Consider the following 20,327-nt stretch of genomic DNA (forward strand, 5'->3'; position numbering starts at 1 on the left):
TGGACACGATCTGTCCTCCTCTAAAATCACAGCAGTGACTTGCTCCTACAACATCCGTAGAGTACGATCCGACCTCACACAGGAAGCGGCGCAGGTACTACTAATCCAGGCACTTGTCATCTTCTGTCTGGACTACCGAAAGTCACTGTTGGCTATGCTCCCCGCTTGTGCCATCAAACCCCTGCAACTTATCCAGAACGCTGCAGCCCGCCTGGTGTTTAASCTTCCCAAATTCTCCTATGTCACCCTGCTCCTCTGCACACTCCACTGGCTTCCAGCTGAAGCTCACATCCACTACAAGACCATGGTACTTGCATACAGAGCAGCAAGAGGAACTACCCCTCCCTATCTTCAGGCTATGCTCAAACACTACACCTCAACCTGAGTATTCCGTTCTGCCACCTCTGGTCACTTGAGCTCCCGCTCAGCCCAGTCAAAGCTTTTCACTGTCCTGACACCCCAATGGTGCAAACAGCTTCCCCCTGAAGCTAGGACACCAGAATCCATGCACATCTTCCGAAAACATCTGAAACTCTACCTCTTCAAAAAGTATCTTAAATAATCCCACAGCACCCCGCCCGAAAGGTATYTTCTGCTTGGATAGTTCCATCTGTGCYACTGATTTAGTCTGGCTTTATTTCCARTTTGTCTACAAATKAATAATTGATATGTTGGATTCAGGTCTCCATCTCAACCAAAAATCTAAGTTAAAGAATAGAACTAAATCAAACTTTAGATTTTTGGTTGAGATTGAGWWGTGTATTCAACATATCAATTATTAATTTGTAGACAGACTAGAATTAAAGCCAGACTAAGTGGAACAGTGGAACAGATGGAACTATCCAAGCAGAAGATACATTACTTTCAAATGTTGATATTTGGTTACGTTAACAACCAAACACAATTCAATATCACTTTTGAAATACAATAAATAACCTATTAACTTGCTGACAACTTAACAAACTTTTTGGTTTATCAACCAAAAATAAAAGTTAAAGAGTGGGATTAAGTTATCAATATTTACAAATGTATAAATTTGGTAGATAGATTTTCATAATTTTGACCTCCCCACAGTTATAATTGTGTAAACTCTAACATAGCCAATTAGCTAGAAAGGTAACTTCAAACATATTTTTGGTAGTAGCAGCTGTTAAGCAAATGAAGCACAATGATAGCACATGAATCTGTTGTATAAATAAACAAAATATCTGACATTGTATTCCCATTTGAACTTTAAAATATCTGACATTGTATTCCCATTTGAACTTTAAAATATCTGACATTGTATTCCCATTTGAACTTTAAAATATCTGACATTGTATTCCCATTTGAACTTTGCTGTGCTTTTAAATGGTTGAAATGGTTGGGGCGGCAGGTAGCCTAGCAGTTAAGAGCGTTCGAATCCCCGAGCCGACTATGTGAAAATCTGTCGATGTGCCCTTGAGCAAGGCACTTAACCCTAATTGCTCCTGTAAATCGCTCTGGATAAGAGCGTCTGCTAAATTAATTAAATATAATATAAAATGTTGAAAGCGCAGTGATAGACATTTGGGTGACAGCTAAATAAAAAATCTGACATTGTTTTTCCATTGGAATTTGGTTGTGCTTTTAGATTTTTGTAAGCATAATGATAACACATTGACAATTCAACTAATTTTTGGTTGAATATAGGTTGTAATCTCAATGATCAACGTCTAAACCAAATATTACCCAAGTATCCACATTGAAATGACGTGTTGTGCCCAGTGGGACTTTTGGAGCTTAGCTAGAGGTAGACAGAGAGAGAGGAAGGAGATMGAGAAAGAGCTAGAGAGAGTTTGAGAGGAGAGAGACACTGGACCCTTGTGCCTTGTTAGTTGTTACTGTACCTGACAAAGGCAAAGGCCCATAAACAAATGGCAATTTGGAGCATTACAGCGGTAAAGGGGCTTTATCTTTTATACATGGTTTCATATACTCATCTCACATTATGGAATGTTCTGGAWATGGGTACAATATCATTTTGGATCTGTGTACCTTTTATTTGCCAATGGGCCTTCCTCCCCACACAGACTGATGCCACTTCCACTCATCTCTCTCTCCCCTCTTTGGGAATTTGCGGTCATTTTGCAATCAAACTTTAAATGTAGATACTTACAATAATCATCCCAAAGTAAAGTATACCAAACTATGAAAACATGAACATACTACAACCATGTGTGTTCGCTTCAGTCATACAGTACAGTTCACTGAGGTGCAGCCAAGGAGAATGATTAATGACTCATATTTTCAATTTTTTTGACTGAACATTATCAGATAATTGTGACAAAATGGAAGGGTGTGGGTTAAACAAGGAAGAATTGGCATGGCACAATGGATGAGAGCACTAAATATAGCTGCTGCAGGGAAGCGGCCAAGAGGGATACGGTACTGGTATATCCTGTTAAACTCAAACTGTCTGTGGTATTATCAGACCGACAGTCTGGGATCTTAAATCCATCCACCTTGTTGCCAAAACACAAAGGTGGAACACAAGCTGCTTGGCTGAGCCCTGTGAATCCGAGACCCTCGTCGGAGCGGATGGGGAAAGCGGACGAGGTGAATAATTGCTTTATGACAATGACATGGGTGATAATGAAAAGAAGATTTACGTAATCACAATAATTACAATGCTTCAGGGGTGAYGTCATACAGAGCCCTTATGGTAGAAAACTTCTCGCTTACTGCACAGTATGGAGGCTGTGTTGCAACGTCACACAAATACCCCAGTGTTTAGGTGGAAGACCTCATAGTTATAGCCAATTATTGCTTAATATTTGATTTATTTTGTCATTTGTACACCCAAGTTTTAACTGGCAAACCTCTTGTCAGTTGGAGAAAATAACAGATGACACTGAAGGTGCAGGCACCTTCCAGTGTCTCCTCCTAATACTTCAGAACTGTACACACAGCACAGAGCACTGGAGATGAGTCAAACACATAGGATGGGGCCAGAAGGCTCATACCAGAGCCTGCTGGCCCCATCCTATGTGTTTGATGTCACTCGCAGGCCGTTCTCTCCCCTCCTCGCCACGGCCGCAGCAGTGGTGCAGGCAGCCCAAAGCTCGCACCACGTTCGGTGGGAGAGAGTGTGCAATTATGTGGATGGAAAATGCAAGGCAATTACTGAATTGAGCAATCCTTATATTTATATAATAGCATCCACTACCATACCCTTCGGATAATATAAATAAATAGTGAGGTTAGTGAACAATGACATAGTAGAGCGTTTTGACATCATTATCAAATAACGGCGTTAACAAAAACGACTTAGCATACAGAGTGCTGTGGATGAAAACTGAGGGGCTCCTATTTAGCAACGGCAAACAAACAATTGCTTCATAGCTGTAGATCAAGTCAATCCTTTTAGTTTGGCATCAGTTCTCTCAGATGTTCTTTCAGTCTGCTCTCTGGCAAGGTGAAGGTAAGAGAGGAAGATTGGCTTTTACTTAACAGATCAGCAGTCCAACAATCCTCCCATCCACCCTGTGTGTAGTGGGACTGGACAGGGAGTACACTTTAAACTGAATGGGTGGACAACTTAATCTTCTTTCATCATAGAAGGCATGTGAACAGTCAGTATATCAGCTATACTGGCCAACAGACCACCATTCACATTTTTGAATTGCACAGCACACTAGAAAATACATTTGATTCAATGTAATAATCCATCAACTAACGATTACATGAGAATGCAAGTGTAAACCAGGCCCAAGTATGAAGGCATTCTGGGCCAGCAGCTGGGTGGGTTTCAGCAGCTAAGCTGTTCTGCTCTGGTCTGCTGAGATCCTGCTAATGACTATCCATGTGGACTCCATTTCCTTCCTGTCCCCATCCCGCCCACCTATTTATCCTGACACACACACACCGAGAATGATAGTGAGAGATTTGTTGTTTTTCTCTTATATGCTTTTAAATGGCAGATAGGAGTTCCCAGTAGGTTAGAGGGCAACAAACTTCAAATGCCTGGACAACAACCGACAACAGTGCTTTCCCCGTCATTTGCTAGGAAAACACTTCCCGTCGTGGGCTCCCCGMCCCCAGCCTGCGTTCCCCCACTGTAAATCATGATGAAATGGCTTGCAGGTGTCAGGATTAAAGAATAGTCACACAGGACCTCCARCCCCAGCTGGGTCCCTCCCCTTGCCAGGTCTTCTGTTGCTATTTGTTTTTGTGAGATCCTCTTGTATAGTACCAGGGACCGGCACCGAGGAAGGCAGGGCCGGTTGGGGGACGGGGGGCTCTGGGCCTGTTCTGAGTTATGCACTCAGTTWGCCCAGTGAGTAAGAGAGCAGATGTCCCTCCTGCCCTCTCAGGGTGTTTAGCATACCTGCCTCCTCCAGTTAAACAACATAACCTTCACACATCTCTGGCTGTATGAGCCAACACCGGCCCCATGCCAGAGGCTCTGGGATCAATAAATCCYCCTGTCAGCAGCCATGAGCAGCGAGCACAGAGAGAGGAGCTATGCAAAGAAGAGGATGCTTCAAAAATGTTACTTTATGTGACTGCGGTGTAAACCGTGGAAACTGTAAAACTGACAGCACAGTGCTAACAACACGCTCAAAGTATAAACCCAAATTAATGAACTTTAAAGCTATGTGTCTATATGCTGAGTGTATCCTTCTGATAGTTTCACTCAGGGGTGGACTGGCCATCTGGCATTTTTGGCAAATGCCAGATGTGCTGGTCCATTCTTAGCCTAGTGGGCCTGTCTAACTTGGCTTTTTTGCACAAAATGATAATTATCTGGCTAATAATGGGCTAATAATAGGCCACGTGGGGGGCCACGAGGAAAGAACAATGGACAAAAAATGGTCCGGTGTGTTAAAAATGCCAGAGATGATTTCTGGTCCCAGTCTTCCCCTGGTTAAACTCTTTGTTAAATCAACCAAGAAACAGAGAGAAAGGGAAGAAAAAGAGAGGACACAATTTTCTCTCTCGGATCTTTCTCTGGAGAACCTGGGTACCTGATTACCTGCTCTTTAAGTAGTTAAGTACCTCCCCTGTGTTGTGCTGACTAGGCTGTTGTGAGAGAAGAGTSAGTGGTTCTGCCAGCTCTGTTCCCCAGCTGAGGAGAAACCACAATATTAACCAAAAACAGCTTTGACAGTGTAGGAGCAGCCTCCATGGAGAGACGTGGTCCCTGGGAATTCCGAAGTGGTCCAGAAACCTCCTCACTGAAATTATCACTGACACATTGGTGAGTCTGCAGCTAAGAGCTGGACAGAATATGGAGATATGTTGATATATTGAGAGGGACTACTGAGTCCATTACTGTGAACCATCTATAATACTACACGCTGTAGCTATGGGCTATACAAGTCATTATCATACCCTATATCTTATGAAATGTCATATAATCTTTAGGTCTTTAACATCCTGCGAGTGCCAAAAGACAGTATTATATTGGATTGTACAATATGGTCTCTGAGGAGCATGCCATRTTAATATATAACTGCTTTAATCATTCTTAGAGATTTAAAATAACACTGACTTCAAACCCCCCTCTAGCACAAAGCTGGAGGAAACTCAATGGTTTGGTGGGAAGTTGGGTTAGTTTACAAGTGCTTCAGTGAAAGGGGACCCCACAGAGCAGGCTTTATACAGCCAGCGTTATTTCACAGAACACAATCTCTTGGACAACTTGTACCCCCTTCTTGCGCTAAAGAGGAGAGACAGTCGGGGGAGGGGGAAGAAGAAGGCTCTCATGTGGCTGATTTGATAATGACCGTTCTGTTGGGAGCGGATTGATAGACGCTGTCAGAGAAACATAAGAACTCTCGAGAGCGTTGTCAGGGGCCTGCGCGAGCCGAAAGCCATAAGAGACGTGTGTAGCTCCTGCCAAAGGATGTCCACCAGTCCCCATCCACTGCCAGACGGGAAGGGGAGACCCACTCAGKTTGAATGGAGYGAGCTGCTGCTCAGCAGCAGATGTAAGGGTGGATTGTTCCCAGTAGAAATATTAATCCAGAAGGGTTTGAAGATTATGTTGTGTCGTTAAAGGTATTTCAATAATTGTCAGTTGACATATTTATTTTGTTGAAAGGAGGAAGAGGAAGARACATCTCTCYGGAAGATAAAACAAACACTCCACCCTTGAGACCTCACAGTGTAACACCATCTGAGACTGTTGTTCCTGTGCAACATCTGAAACACACACTGTCTCTTCACACACAGAGACGGGAGATCAGTTGGTATGGTGGATGGCCTGTCTGTGTCTTACGAGGGCTCTATTTCTCTGGGAGCCCACTGTATATCTGCGAGAAGTGAAAACGATATGAGAGGGTGGATACTGCAGCCGTGGGGTGACTGACAGTACCTGCCCGCGTAGGCACCCCATGCAGCATGTAAAACATGTCAGAGAGGAGTGGAGCCCTCCCCTCCCCTCTCATCTCTTTCCTTCCATCATCCCTCGCTCTGATCTGCTCTCCTCTTCCACACACTCTGCTTTCTATTAGACAGCACTGTGGCACCTGTAGGGRCTCAGGCAGAGAGGTACAGACACAACCATCTGCAGCTCTGTGAGCATTTGCCAGAGTGTGATACATTCTCCATTGGTCACGGTCCTCTGTGTAATTCTGCTTTGTTTTGTGCTGGCGAAGAACAAAGAGGAACWGGAAGACAAACAGCCTTTATGAATTTAGTTAAGTGGATGGGTGGATGACACTCCACCCTTCATACGATTGAATCATAGGGCCGCCCTCCATAACAGGAAGACAGCACTTTCTTTCTGCCCCCTTTACCTTTCCATTTCGTACTGTGATTATGTCAGCAGAGATTGTTTATAGATAAAGGGCTAGTTATTCTGGATTTTAACCACATGTTTATGGGTGGAGAATTCCATGTAATCATTTCCCATAGGATTTTGTTTGTGAGCCATTTCTAGACATATATATAACATACATCTCGAAACCCACCAATAAACAATGAATCCAATAACAACAGCAGGAAAGTTTTACTCACAGTTGCACTGTATGTACACTACATATATAAAGGTATGTCGACACTCCTTCAAATTAGTGAATTCGGCTATTTCAGTCACACCCATTGTTGCCAGGTGTATATAATCTAGCACACAGCCATGCAATCTCCATAGACAAACATTGTCAGTAGAACATGCACAGAGCCCTGACCGCAACACCATCGAACACCTTTGGGATAAATTGGAACGCTGGCTGCGAGCCAGGCCTAATCGCCCAACATCAGTGCCCGACCTCACTAATGCTCTTGTGGCTGAATGGAAGCAAGTCCCCGCAGCAATGTTCCAATTATCTAGTGGAAAGCCTTCCCAGTAGAGTGGAGGCTGTTATAGCAGCAAAGGGGGGGCCAACTCCATATTAATGCTCATGATTTTGGAATGAGATGTTTCGACGAGCAGCGTGGTCATGTAGTGTACGTATGTATGTATGTACACTTACCGTTCAAAAGTTTGGGGTCACTTAGAAATGTCGTGTTTAAGGAAGAAAATCTTGTTTTTTTGTCCATTAAAATAAATCAAATTGATACAGAAATACATTGTAGACATTGTTAATGTTGTAATCTTAGGGATAGCCGTTTTTTTCCCATTTTTCGCCGTAAAATGAATGACATACAACAACAATATCTAACTGCCTGTAGCTCAGGCCCTGAAGCAAGGATATGCATATTCTTGGTACCATTTGAAAGGAAACACTTTGAAGTTTGTGGAAATGTGAATTGAATGTAGGAGAATATAACACAATAGATCTGGTAGAAGATAATTACAAAGAAAAAAAACGTTTTTTTTCTACCACCATTTCTTTGAAATGCAACAGAAAGGTCCCACATCTAGCCATCACTCTGGTTGTAATTCCAATGGTGACCACAAGATGGCACGCATGTACTTGTCCTCTTGCTCAGTTGTTGCACCGGGGCATCCCACTCCTCTTTCTATTCTGGTTAGATCCAGTTTGCGCGTGTTCTGTTGAAGGGAAGTAGTACACAGCGTTGTACGAGATCTTCAGATTCTTGGCAAATTTTCTCACTGCTCATGGAATTGCCTTCATTTCTCAGAACAAGAATAGACTGACGAGTTTTCTGTAGAAAGTCCTTTGTTTTTGCCGTTTTGAGCCTGTAATCGAACCCACAAATTGCTGATGCCCAGATACTCACCTAGCCTAAAGAAGGCCAGTTTTATTGCTTCTTTAATCAGCACAAACAGTTTTCAGCTGTGCTAACATAATTGCAAAAGGTGTTTCATATGATCAATTAGCCTTTTTAAAATGATAAACTTGGATAGCTAACACAACGTGCCATTGGAACACAGGAGTGATGGTTGCTTGATAATGGGCCTCTGTAGGCCTATGTAGATATTTCCATTAAAAAATTTGCCGTTTCCAGCTACAATATCATTTTCAACATTCAATGTCTACACTGTATTTCTGATCAACTCTGATGTTATTTTCTTAAAATGACAAAAAAAAGTGCTTTTCTTTCAAAAACAAGGAAATGTCTAAGTTGATCCCAAATATTGAAACGTAGTGGTATTACTGAATAAAATAAAAAAACAACATGTAAAAGTGTTGGTCCCATTTTTGTGAGCTGAATTAAAAGAGCCCCGAAATGTTCCATATGCACAAAAAGCGTATTCTTTCTCAAATGTTAGTCGCAACAAAGTTTTGTTTACATCCCTGTTAGTGAGCATTTCTCCTTTGCCAAGATAATCCATCCACCTGACAGGTGTGGGATATCAAGAAGCTGATTAAACAGCATGATCATTACACAGGTGCACCTTGTGCTGGGAACAATAAAAGGCCACTCTAAAATGTGCAGTGTTGTCCCACAACACAATGCCAYAGATGTCTCAAGTTTTGAGGGAGCATGCAATTGGCATACTGACTGCAGGAATGTCCTACAGAGCAGTTGCCAGAGAATTGAATGTTCATTYSTCTACCATAAGCCACCTACAACATCATTTTAGAGAATTTGGCATCACGTCCGACCGGCCTCAMAACCACAGACCATGTGTAACCACGCCAGCCTAGGACCTCCACATCCGGCTTCTTCACCTGCGGGATCGTCTGAGAAGGGGGAGGGGGGTGCTGAGGAGTATTTCTGTCTGTAATAAAGCCCTTTTGTGGGCCTATGCCATTCCCAGGCCCACCCATGGTTGCTTCCCTGCCCAGTCATGTGAAACCCATAGATTAGAGCCTAATTTATTTATTTAAATTGACTGATTTCCTTCTATGAACTGTAACTTAGTAAAATCTTTGAAATTGTTGCATGTTGCGTTTATATTTTTGTTCAGTATATGTTTGTATGTAACACTAGAGGAGGATGAGTGTGTAAGGTTAATTTAAAATAAAATATCAGGAACAGGAGACTGATCCCTCTGACTGGGCCATGGATACGGGAGTCTATACTATACTGTAACACACTCTCACACTGCACAGTCACATGGCCCATGTTCCTGAACATGATTAAGGTGGCCAATCCAGACTCTCTCACCATTAAAAAGGGATTGGATTTCATGAGAGTTTGACTAATAATAGAACCCAATCCTAATGACAATAGCAGCAGCCCAGGCTGTAAATGGATATGAAGCATTCCCAGTGCAGCGCAGTGAGAGCAGGGCCACACACTACAGTACCGCTCTCTCCTGTCACGACCAGTGGGAGGCTTCCTGACATTACACCCAGGCACATTATGTCTTTCCTCAGCCTCAACAACTTGTAGGAGATCTTGTGTGGCAGTCATATGAGGCACACAGGACCATTAAGAGGACCGTGAGAGACTACAAAAGGAGATATCAGACAGAGATGTAACACTCAGTCGTTCAGAAACTTGATCAGAAAAGTGCTGACTAAGCATCATTTGTGAATAATATTAACGCTGACAGCCTGGAGCAGCTTAAGATAATTAACGTTTGGAATTGGACAGTGTCTTCCTCCTCATTAAACAAAGATGTTTTCTTTTGGGGACAGAGAGATGGGACTGGAGTGATAAAAAATAGAGCGGGGCTTCCTGTTTTCCCTGACAGATGTAGTTCGTATCAAACTAACAAACAAATAAACAAGAAAACTGGGAAAAGACTCCCACTCGGTCTCCTCTGATGGATCACACCCTTCTGCAGCCGCCCCGCGGAGCCAGAACCATGCTGCAGACTGCTGCAATCAAAACCACCAGGCCCCAGAGCTCAGAGCGAGCTTAGCGTGGACACAACATTACAGCATATAAACAAGCCTGCAGTTCCATATAGAGGCCCTGTAATTGYTATGAGCTGGGCTAAGGAGGATTGCCTCTTTTTTACTGCAGGGTTTTACTACTGTTGTAAGACACAGTGCCCAGATCAGAACTTTATTACACAATGCAGACTTCATAGAATACAAGACATTCTCAAAATGCATACAGTACAGAACCCCCCTCCACCTTCCCCAGCAACACCCCCTCATCTGTAGCCTACWCCATGACTGCAGCTTATGAGAGAGGAACTGTCCTTCAGATTTGATCTAAAACCCCTTTCAACTCCCTGCCCACATCCAACATTCACACCTGCAACATTAAAAAGAATGTGGGCAACAATATTTGACATTTCAGAGGTTGTATTTCATGACCCTTTAAATGAAGTWAGTGCTCTCAATTTGTAATGTCTGGCACCATTCCCTGATTTGCTGCTAATTTACACTCCTGGTGCTTGTCAATTGGTGCTTCACAAATCAAGAGACATGATTTCAGTTAAAAATAATGAAAATAATGAAAAACAGAATTACATTGTATTCATCACGCCTCTTTGCTGACAACKTTAGATTGACGTCACATATAAAAGCCCCAGCCAAGAAGTTATTACTTAAAACTGGTATTTTGCATCTTGAATGTCATAACTGACATCATCCAGTCATCAGAGCCTCATGACAACCTCTCTAATGCCATCTACCAGGCGACTAGSAAATATACAGAGACAACCAATGTTCTATCTGTCACTTTGAATGGAAACATGCTCACTTTCTACCACTATACGACACCACATGAATTAAGTAACGATGTTACACMACGTCAGAGTTAGCAGTCTCATGCACCAGGATACAGTAGAACTCCTCTAATAAGCCAGGCGGCTGGACTTGTGTAATGTGTTGGGAGATTACCACGTAACATAACTCCACTAGATATAAATAGGTGAGACAAAAAATATAAGCCATCATCATTAATGGACTTGGTATAGCTGATGAGCAGAAATTAAGGTGGGAAAAGGGTATTGAGTAAAAAAAAAAAAAAAAATTGGACAAAAGCGGATTGTTATTGTTACATTAATCTGGATACAAGAATGGGAATTTTGCTCCTCATTATGGCCAAGCTGCTGGGCAAGACTCTGGTTTCTCTCCCCTACCGTGCCCTGGCACTCCCGCAGCATCCCCACGGAGACGGCTTCCTCGCCGTGATGAGCTTTTGACAGGCCGCGAAACGGCCCGCTTAATGCCGTGCCAGCCCAGACATGGGGCGGCTGGGACGCTGGCAGCTTCTTGGCCCTCTCCGCGCACCATGGGCCTCGGGCCTCTAGACCCTCTTTTCTCTGCTTTTCTTTCTGCAGCCTCATGATTGTTATGCAAAGTTCTCCAAGCAACAGTTGTTAAAGTCCACTTAGCCACAGATGTAGACAGGGATTTCAGACTGTTTCCCCTCTTGGTAGATTTGTAGACCTGGGCTGATTGTTGGTGTTATCTGGACTAAGCAGATGCTGGGCTGTGGCCCATTGGGCCACACATGAGGGACATCCACCACACCTCAGAACAGCAGGTTCTRGAATTAAACACAATTATGTCAGCTCAGGACTGCAAGTGACAGCTGACAGCTGTTCAGTCGGATCCATTCAGAAATGGTGACATTTGCTGCTTACTTTCAGTTATGATGAGGTGTCWTCATAGCCGAGGCCTTGCTGGTGTGCTTGCATTCCAACTCCTACAAACAACACTGACTGTATCCTCATGAGAGCAGTTGCATGAAAACAGAACCTAGTTATTTTCTGTGTGCATATCATTATTGTCAACTGGCCAATAAAACCMTTCCYATGTTTATCCAAAGTTTACTGTATGTTGGTGGTCTGTCCAGTGTAAAAAGGTGCGAGACAACAGGTTCCAGGTACCGTAAGGAAGGGCACAAAGTGGTGCTACTGCCCTCTTGTGTTGGACTGTGGAAGCTACATACTGTAGGTAACACGTCTGTAGTCCATCTACTGGAGATAGTTGAAAACGTCATAGTAATTAATTACAGCCATATAATGTTTYYYYCCCCCATATGTGGTCAGGGATACAGCTACTGTAAGATAAATATTTTTGTTAGGGAAACTAACRYGGCTTATTCTTGTAGGCCACAGGAGTGCAGAGTCTGGCATACTGTATTCCACATGGAACCTCAGTAGGATACAGTTCTGCATGCAATGTGTGACCTGGAYATACAGTACAGTAGCTTATATCTTGACGTATATCACTCAGAATGCTATTCTGGCAAAGCACTATATTAAAGATATCAAATGCTACTCATGGCCATAACTTTTCCATGTCATAATCAGCTTCTATCTAAATAATGTTTATATGGTTAAGTGTTATTTTTGCATAACACATACCAGCTTTTCTATTTATCCCTGCCTGTGCAAGGGCCTTCTCTAATGAATCTACTAACATACAGTGCCTTCAGAAAATATTCACACCCCTAGACTTTTTTCACATTTGTTGTGTTACAGCCTAGATTTTAAATTGATTACATTTAACATTTAAGTCATTTAGCAGACGCTCTTATCCAGAGCGACTTAGATTAAATTGAGATGTTGTGTCACTGGCCTAAACACACTACCCCATAATGTCAAAGTGGAATTATGTTTCTGGAAATGTTTACAAATTAATTAAAAATGAAAAGCTGAAATGTCTTGAGTCCATAAATATTCAACCCCTTTGTTATGCCAAAACTAAATAAGTTCAGGAGTAAACATGTGCTTAACAAGACACATAAAAGGTGCATGGAATCACTCAATGTGCAATAATAGTGTTTAACATGATTTTTGAATGACTACCTCATCTCTGTACCCCACACATACAGTCCCTCAGTCGAGCAGTGAATTTCAGACACAGATTCAACCACAAAGACCAGGGAGGTTTTTAATGCCTCGCAAAGGGCACCTATTGGTATATGGGTAAAAAAAAACATTGAACATCCCTTTGAGCATGGTGTTATTAATTACACTTTGGATGGTGTATTAACACACCCAGTCACTACAAAAATACAGGCGTCTTTCCTAACTCAGTTGCAGGAAGGAAACCGCTCAGGGATGTCACCATGAGGCTAATGGTGACTTTTAAACAGTTACAGAGATATGAGAAAACTGAGGATGGATCAGCAACACTGGAGTTACTCCACAATACTAACCTAAAAGACAGAGTGAAAAGAAGGAAACCTGTACAGAATAAAAAATATTAAATAATAGAGCTAAGCACAAGCAAAATCCTAGAGGAAAACCTGGTTCAGTCTGCTTTCCAACAAACAATGGGAGACAAATTCACCTTTCAGCAGGACAATAACCTAAAATACAAGACCAAATATACACTGGAATATTGAACAATCCAGGTGTGCAAAGCTCATTATGGAGTATTGTGTGGAGATGGGTGAGCGAAAATCTATTTAATGCTTTTTAATTTCAGGCTGTAACAACAAAATGTGGAATAAGTCAAAGGGTATGAACACTTTCTGAAGGCACTGAATCACAATATGACAAAGAAAATGTATACTACCAAGCCTTTCATTGTCTTCATACAAACCAGACATTAAAATCAACTTCAACTCATGGAAAAGTAAAGGATGGCGTTCATCTAAAAATACCAGATAGCAGCATTTTAAAGGGGATGTTTACTTCATGCACGATGAGACCCAGTTCCAGACAGCTGTAGTGCATCTCTAATGCAGTGTTTTAATAGGAGTAACACCAGCCAGGGAATTCAGTGATCTTATCTGCATATGGTGTTGATGATGGGGCAGCTGCACACACTTTCAGAACTGTTGAGGCCACGTGCGATGTCTCTTCTGGAAGACATCAGGCATGACATAAACAACCCTTTTCCTTACTGCCGTCTGTCTCAAAACTTTCTCACATAAAAAAAAAACTGAGACAGAGGCTTGAAAAACTAACTGTTGTCTTGTTAAAGTTATGAGTAACCTGGTCTCATTGGACAGAGTAGACTATACTAATGAACAGCAGCGGAATAGGGTAAAATAATACTGAATATCTGCACTTACATGTACAACCATGAGAACACAGCAGGATACCAGTTCAATAGCACCTACTCCCTGAAAACAATTTTCTCTGTGTTATGAAAACACTGCCATTTTCTGACCTGCTTTGACGTATGTCTTCCACGCATCAAGATTTATTATGAAAACAGATTTCCGGTGAATACCATTGACTGAAAAAGCTCTACATCATAAATAGAAAATTAGACTGAAATGTACAATTGATCAACAATCCACATATCAAAACACCAACGAATGAAACRAAAAAACCTGGAACACATAACTCAATCTGGTCCCAGTAAGAGGAGGCAGAGCTGRTTGTAATTGGAATGGGGGAGATAAACTACCATCACATAGCTGCTGACTGCTGCATTATTCAAATCCTTTTGTGCTCTGAGAAAAAAAAAACATAAGAGGGGAAAGAATGGAAAAAATTGTATGACCTCAGACTTTGTAACCTGGCAAACGTAGGATAATGCAATCATTTAGCTGAGAATCCAAATTGAGYTTAATGCCAGTCTATACATCACTGTTCACTGTACAGCCGAGCTGGCTGCTCTTTGAACAGGCAGTTTTAAAATCATATGCCATTTTGCCTTCCCAAGTMCAAATTATTCCAGCTTCCCAGAGATGTGTGATTTCGGACACACAGTTGGAGCAAATCACTTGCAGACTAGCTGAGCAGTTTATTAATCTGAGGTAAGGGGTGTGGGATTCACCACAACTATAAACAACCTCCCAAACGAACAACTTAAAGGCTCTGGCCATAGAACGCATGCTTGGTTCCAGCATAGACATATCAATGTACATGTGAGTGATAGCGCAGGCCGGAAACTATGTAGCAAAGCTGTAGGAAAAATKCAACCCCGTAATTGGTAACAGTCTCCACATTTATGTAAGCAAGGTAGACCTAATTAATACCAGTACGAGGAAGATCCTCTCCTGAGCTCGCTGACATATTTATTATTGGACGTCGGAGCAGAGCTTTCTGGAGTCCATCAGACCTGTGTCTAAACACACAGCAGCCAGATGGTGTTTTTTCTATTACAGCTCCCACCAATGGCTCAGCAGCAATTACCAGGGGTTATCAAGGAGCATCAACCATGGAGCTCAGACAGACCGACAAGAATTCTCCCGCATTTCCCCACTGTGCTCGCCTCAATCACCTCTCTTTCTCCTCATTAAAATTCCTGAATCGTACTAAAGTTAAAATGGGTCTGTATAACAATTAGGGAGGATTGGACTGGAGGTTATGGGAATAGATGTTTGGGAAGAGTTTTTAATGTTGTTGGCACTCCTTATCAGCATTAGTAAAAAATAAAAAATAAAATAAAAAAGCTGAAAAATGGCATGTCAGTCTGCTGCCATYCCATCATACCCTGCCACTCCGGGAAGTAACATGAGCCAAATGCAAGCCAGATGTATTTCAGCCATTGGGCCCGATTCCATCAAGCTGCAATATTTCACTAGACCGTATATTAATCTTCTAAAGCGTGTCACAGATTTCTCCACTGATAACATCACAGGGTTTAAATGATGGCTGAGTCATAGCTCTCATCAAACCGTGGCAGGGTTAAGAAAACATTCTGCTGGAAAATGTCAGCACACTGCTCCATCGCAATTAACCGCTTCCACCTTTATTTTCAGAGCTCGCAGAACTTAGGGCTATGATGATTTGTTCCCATTTCTAGAATAAGATCAACCAAAATATGGTAAGACCAGAGTTAATTTCAATAAGAAACACTGTAGAAAAAGATCATAGAAAAAAKTATTTATTTATATTTCTCACATGCAGACGGTCATTACTTTGCACTCTTTTGGAAATGCAACCACCAAGTGAGTCAACAATACCGGACAATACTGTAGCAGCCTCATCACACAACTGATTTTTACTCTCTGACAACATGGTGAGATAGCCTCTTGCAGGGAGCATTAGGTATGCTAAAACATCCTCACCCAACAGGAGGCCTAAGGTTCTGTGGCAGCTCTGATAAACTGGACAGGATGCTGACTGGGTGACAACTCAGTGAATCATTGATGGTGAACCAAGAACCACACAATTCACCTCCCAGGATAGACAAGACAGGGACACCCACTGTGCCTTCAAAACCACCTGATGCCCATGACCCTTTCCATCTCCTCAGGCAGGGCTCTAGTCTGAATTGCCAATCCCCTTCCTTCCATAGGTCCTAATGCAGGGCACAGAGACTGTTGTCTCAGAGGTCAGGGGTCACCAGAGTTTCCTTGCTGCGGCCCCCTGGATTAGTCTTCCTCTGAGGAGAGCTGGGCTCCGTCGTCATGAACCTCCCTGTAGGCGCCCAGCAAGCCCCCTTCCACAACATAGCTCCCTGTGCTGAACCTCAGCCCCTCAGACAACTTCTGGGCTGCCAGCTTGGCCTGCAACTCCTGAGGGAAACACACAACACAGGAAAGATGCTTACATCGAAAGGGTAATTAACCTGAAAAAATGAGCAAGTGCTTAGCAGTAAGCATTAGGCTGCTATGCTATACCATGAATGGAAGTAGCATAGGGAGTGTTCATCATCAGATGAGCAGTGTTTTTGTGGTGATAATGGAATAGGYAGGTAGACGTTGCCTCAACACTTATAACACATTTCATTCCCTCATGTAATCTGAGAGGAACTGTTACCTTGAGCAGTGAGCATTTTGGTGTTGTTGGACAGACCTTAAATGTTGCTCTGATGTGTCAGACAGACCCAGGGGCCACTCACCTGGTGTTTCCTGGTCTGTTCGCGTAGCAGGTCAGCTGACTGCTCCAGTGTCAGCAGCTGGGCAGGGCTGTAGTGGAGCAGTGGGAGCCTGGCCGCAGTGATGTCATCAATGTGCTTTCTGTCTCGCTCCCTCCTGGCCTCAACGGAGAGCACCGGTGATGGTAATAAGCCTCCAGGAGATTGGCTGGGAGACAGAGACCCTGAYGGGGAGCCATCTGTGTTGTGGGCAAACCTGCAAACATTACAGGAAGAGTTAATATAAGAGCTAGTAGGTGAGAATACTAGTGCATMTCCATAACTAAAGGCAGCATCACTGAACTATACAGTATTCTCATACTTTCATACAATGTGGACTTACTGATTAGGCTTGTACTTCTGTCTCCTCGTAACCGGGGCCTTCTCAGTCCTCTCCAGGACTTCTATGTAGTGTGGTTTCTTCTGTGGCTGCCTTCCAAGGAAGGGGTTGCCAGTAGCAGGTCTGTTGAATGTGTCTTTAAGGGATCCACTCGAGCCAGTTGAGTGGTCCGACAGAGTGACCCTCTGCAAGGCCTCCGCTAGGTCGCTCTCTTTTGTCCTGTCAGAGTCTAGAGAGACCCCTRCATCATCACCAGCCTGGGCCATATTCATGGTTTCAGCAGCAGATACCTTGGACACACTGTCTTCTTGCAGCGTGTCAACTATTTTGCGCTCCTGAACATTAGGTGACAGAGGTGAGACGTCCAATTCTTGGACAGTTCCAGGAGCTGTGTCCCCAGCTTGTCTCCTATTTTGGGAAGTTCCTGGTTTATTCTGGCTACCACGTTGTCTTTGTGTCAAAGCCTGCTGGTATTTAGACTGCAGCTCTGTCCTGACAGATGACAGCATATCTTGCTTCCTCTCCTCTTCTTCATTGTGGGCAAGAGCAAGGCATATTCTCTCTGCAAAGTCTGAGATCTTCTTCCCTTTGTCTGGAAGGGTCTGTATGAACCTCCTGTTGATAACATATCAAATCAGTCTGTCAACAAGAGATAACGAATAACTAACTACTGCTGCTTTCARCTCAACTTTAAGAAAATGTAGTTGGCAGTGATAGTAAAACAAAGGAATGTCAGGTTCAGGGTAAAAGGCATTTTCCTAGTTCAAGTAACATCTGTTAGCTAGCCTACATTCAAGTGGATAGCATATACACACAAGCGCCAAAACTGGCCCCACTGACTAGACAACAGCTGGAAGTTTCTAGAAGAATGTAATGTTGTTGTAGAGACTAACCATTTGAGTTAAYTTCTGTCAGATGAATGATATGAAGTTACTTACTTGTTAGATAATAATTTATCTTGGCGTGACAGTAATTCACCAAGTTCTTCTTTGCTCTTGGTTTTGAGATCCCCCACTTGCCCCTGGCGTTCTGATGGAGCTGCCCACGATGACGAGGACATTGTTAGCAAGCTAGTAGCTACTAGTCTAAAACCCGCCCAAATAAGCTTAACGAATAGCTCAAATTACCCTATAAAAACATTACTTTGTAAGTCCATTAGCGTTACACTTAACGGGATTCTGTTGTTCAATAAAATATACTTTCATATTCAGCTCTCTGTTAGCTAGAACTTGTATTTTGGTAGCTACGTAGCTCGCGCGCTGTCATTGTAACCGGAAGTAKTACGGAAGTAYGATACCTTCAATATTGTTCTTCTTCTGCTTTAAGATTTGGTTGGCGGATCGCATCCAACTTTTAGGTGCATACACCGCCACCTACTGTACTGGTGTGTRAGGCCATTCACGGCCTACCTACAGTCAATTATTGATGAACGTTTTACGTTTAGCTCACATAATATAACTTAAAAGTATGCATTACGGTGTCGCTAATAGAATAATTGTGGCAAAACGAATGTAGACATTAATAAATTAATTTCTATAGGTTCCAAAAATGTTATTTTAAACGGTGTAGCTACGTAGTGCCAAGATGGAGTCATGGTGGCTTCAACACAGTGCCCCCTATAGTCATCTAGTGTATATATAAACAATTGGATGCTACATATAACCTCYCTGAAAGCTTCACAAAATGAACAATTTCAAATCAAATCAATCAAATCAATCAAATGAATTTATAAAGCCCTTCTTACATCAGCTGATGTCACAAAGTGCTGTACAGAAACCCAGCCTAGAACCCCAAACAGCAAGCAATGCAGGTGTAGAAGCACGGTGGCTAGGAAAAACTCCCTAGAAAGGCCAGAACCTAGGAAGAAACCTAGAGAGGAACCAGGCTATGAGGGGTGGCCAGTCCTCTTCTGGCTGTGCCGGGTGGAGATTATAACAGAACATGGTCAAGATGTTCAAATGTTAATAGATGACGAGCAGGATCAAATAATAATAATAATAATAATGAATAAGTAATAATAAAACATACACTGATTTCATTAGTATGCACTGGATGTGTATCATTCAAGAAAGGCACATCATGCTTATCATAACTTCTCATATACACAGTCCTGGCAGTGTAGACAAATTACTTATACCAGTGGCTCAGGGATGGCAGTCAGTAGAAATATAGTTCTTCAGTTGTCAGATATAGTTAAATATTATCCAATAGATTTAAAAAAAAATTATAATAATTATCATCACCGTTGTGGAGTATCAGTGATTAAGCTGTTAATAAAGTCAAAGTATATATATTTTACATATTTGTACATAATTTGACTAATAATAAAATAATATTGCATCTCATTTATAGAGAGCAAACTAAAAATGTTAGAAAAAGATACAGTATAAATTTAAACCTTCATACACGATAGKGAATTCAGAAATCCATAAACCATACAAGAACATTCACTGTAAACAAAACCAAACATAATTGAATACTTTCAAGTATTATTTACAGAACAGTAGACTATTTACACAATATGCAACATATTCCCTTATACAGTATACTGAATAGCTTTCATAAAAAGTATTTCTTCATGTGATTACTCAATGTTAATCTTTGCTGTTATCTCCATAAGTTTCATGAAAGGTGTGTAGATTTTGGATGGGCTTGATCTTGCTCGAGAACAGGATGGGGCTGAAATGTCCGTCTCTGGACTTGAGGCTTTATCTGTGATTGGAACTGAGGCAGACTCTTCTGTACTGGACTGATCAAGGCTTAGAGGGCCAGATGAAGACAGCGTTGGACTGGTTAGTGTTCCAAAGGATCTTGAGGAGTTGGTTGACAGATACCTGCTGTACTCGGGAGGAGTGTACCTCAGTAAACTAGACTCCAGTCTGCTGGGTGGCGGTAGACCTGATCTGAATGTCCTAGACTGTCCTAGGTATTCTGTAGAAGAGGGATGGATTGGGGTTTGTCTGGGTTGGTAATGTGCTGCTGGAGGTTGG

The 20,327-nt window shown here is 42.4% G+C and overlaps 1 protein-coding gene across 1 annotated transcript; it reads right to left on the bottom strand.

Annotated features, from left to right (window-relative positions):
* Positions 1–16,006: 16,006 nt before the first annotated feature.
* polr2m (RNA polymerase II subunit M) lies at positions 16,007–18,640 on the bottom strand. Its single transcript, XM_024002987.2, has 4 exons — positions 18,276–18,640; positions 17,341–17,952; positions 16,983–17,214; positions 16,007–16,656 (listed from the first exon to the last, which is right to left on the bottom strand). Exons 1-4 carry the CDS (start codon positions 18,395–18,397, stop codon positions 16,513–16,515), a joined length of 1,110 nt encoding a protein of 369 aa, XP_023858755.1. The 5' UTR covers positions 18,398–18,640; the 3' UTR covers positions 16,007–16,512.
* Positions 18,641–20,327: the final 1,687 nt, after the last annotated feature.

This window comes from Salvelinus sp. IW2-2015, linkage group LG15 (genome assembly GCF_002910315.2).
Source record: "Salvelinus sp. IW2-2015 linkage group LG15, ASM291031v2, whole genome shotgun sequence".
Lineage (NCBI taxonomy): Eukaryota > Metazoa > Chordata > Actinopteri > Salmoniformes > Salmonidae > Salvelinus > Salvelinus sp. IW2-2015.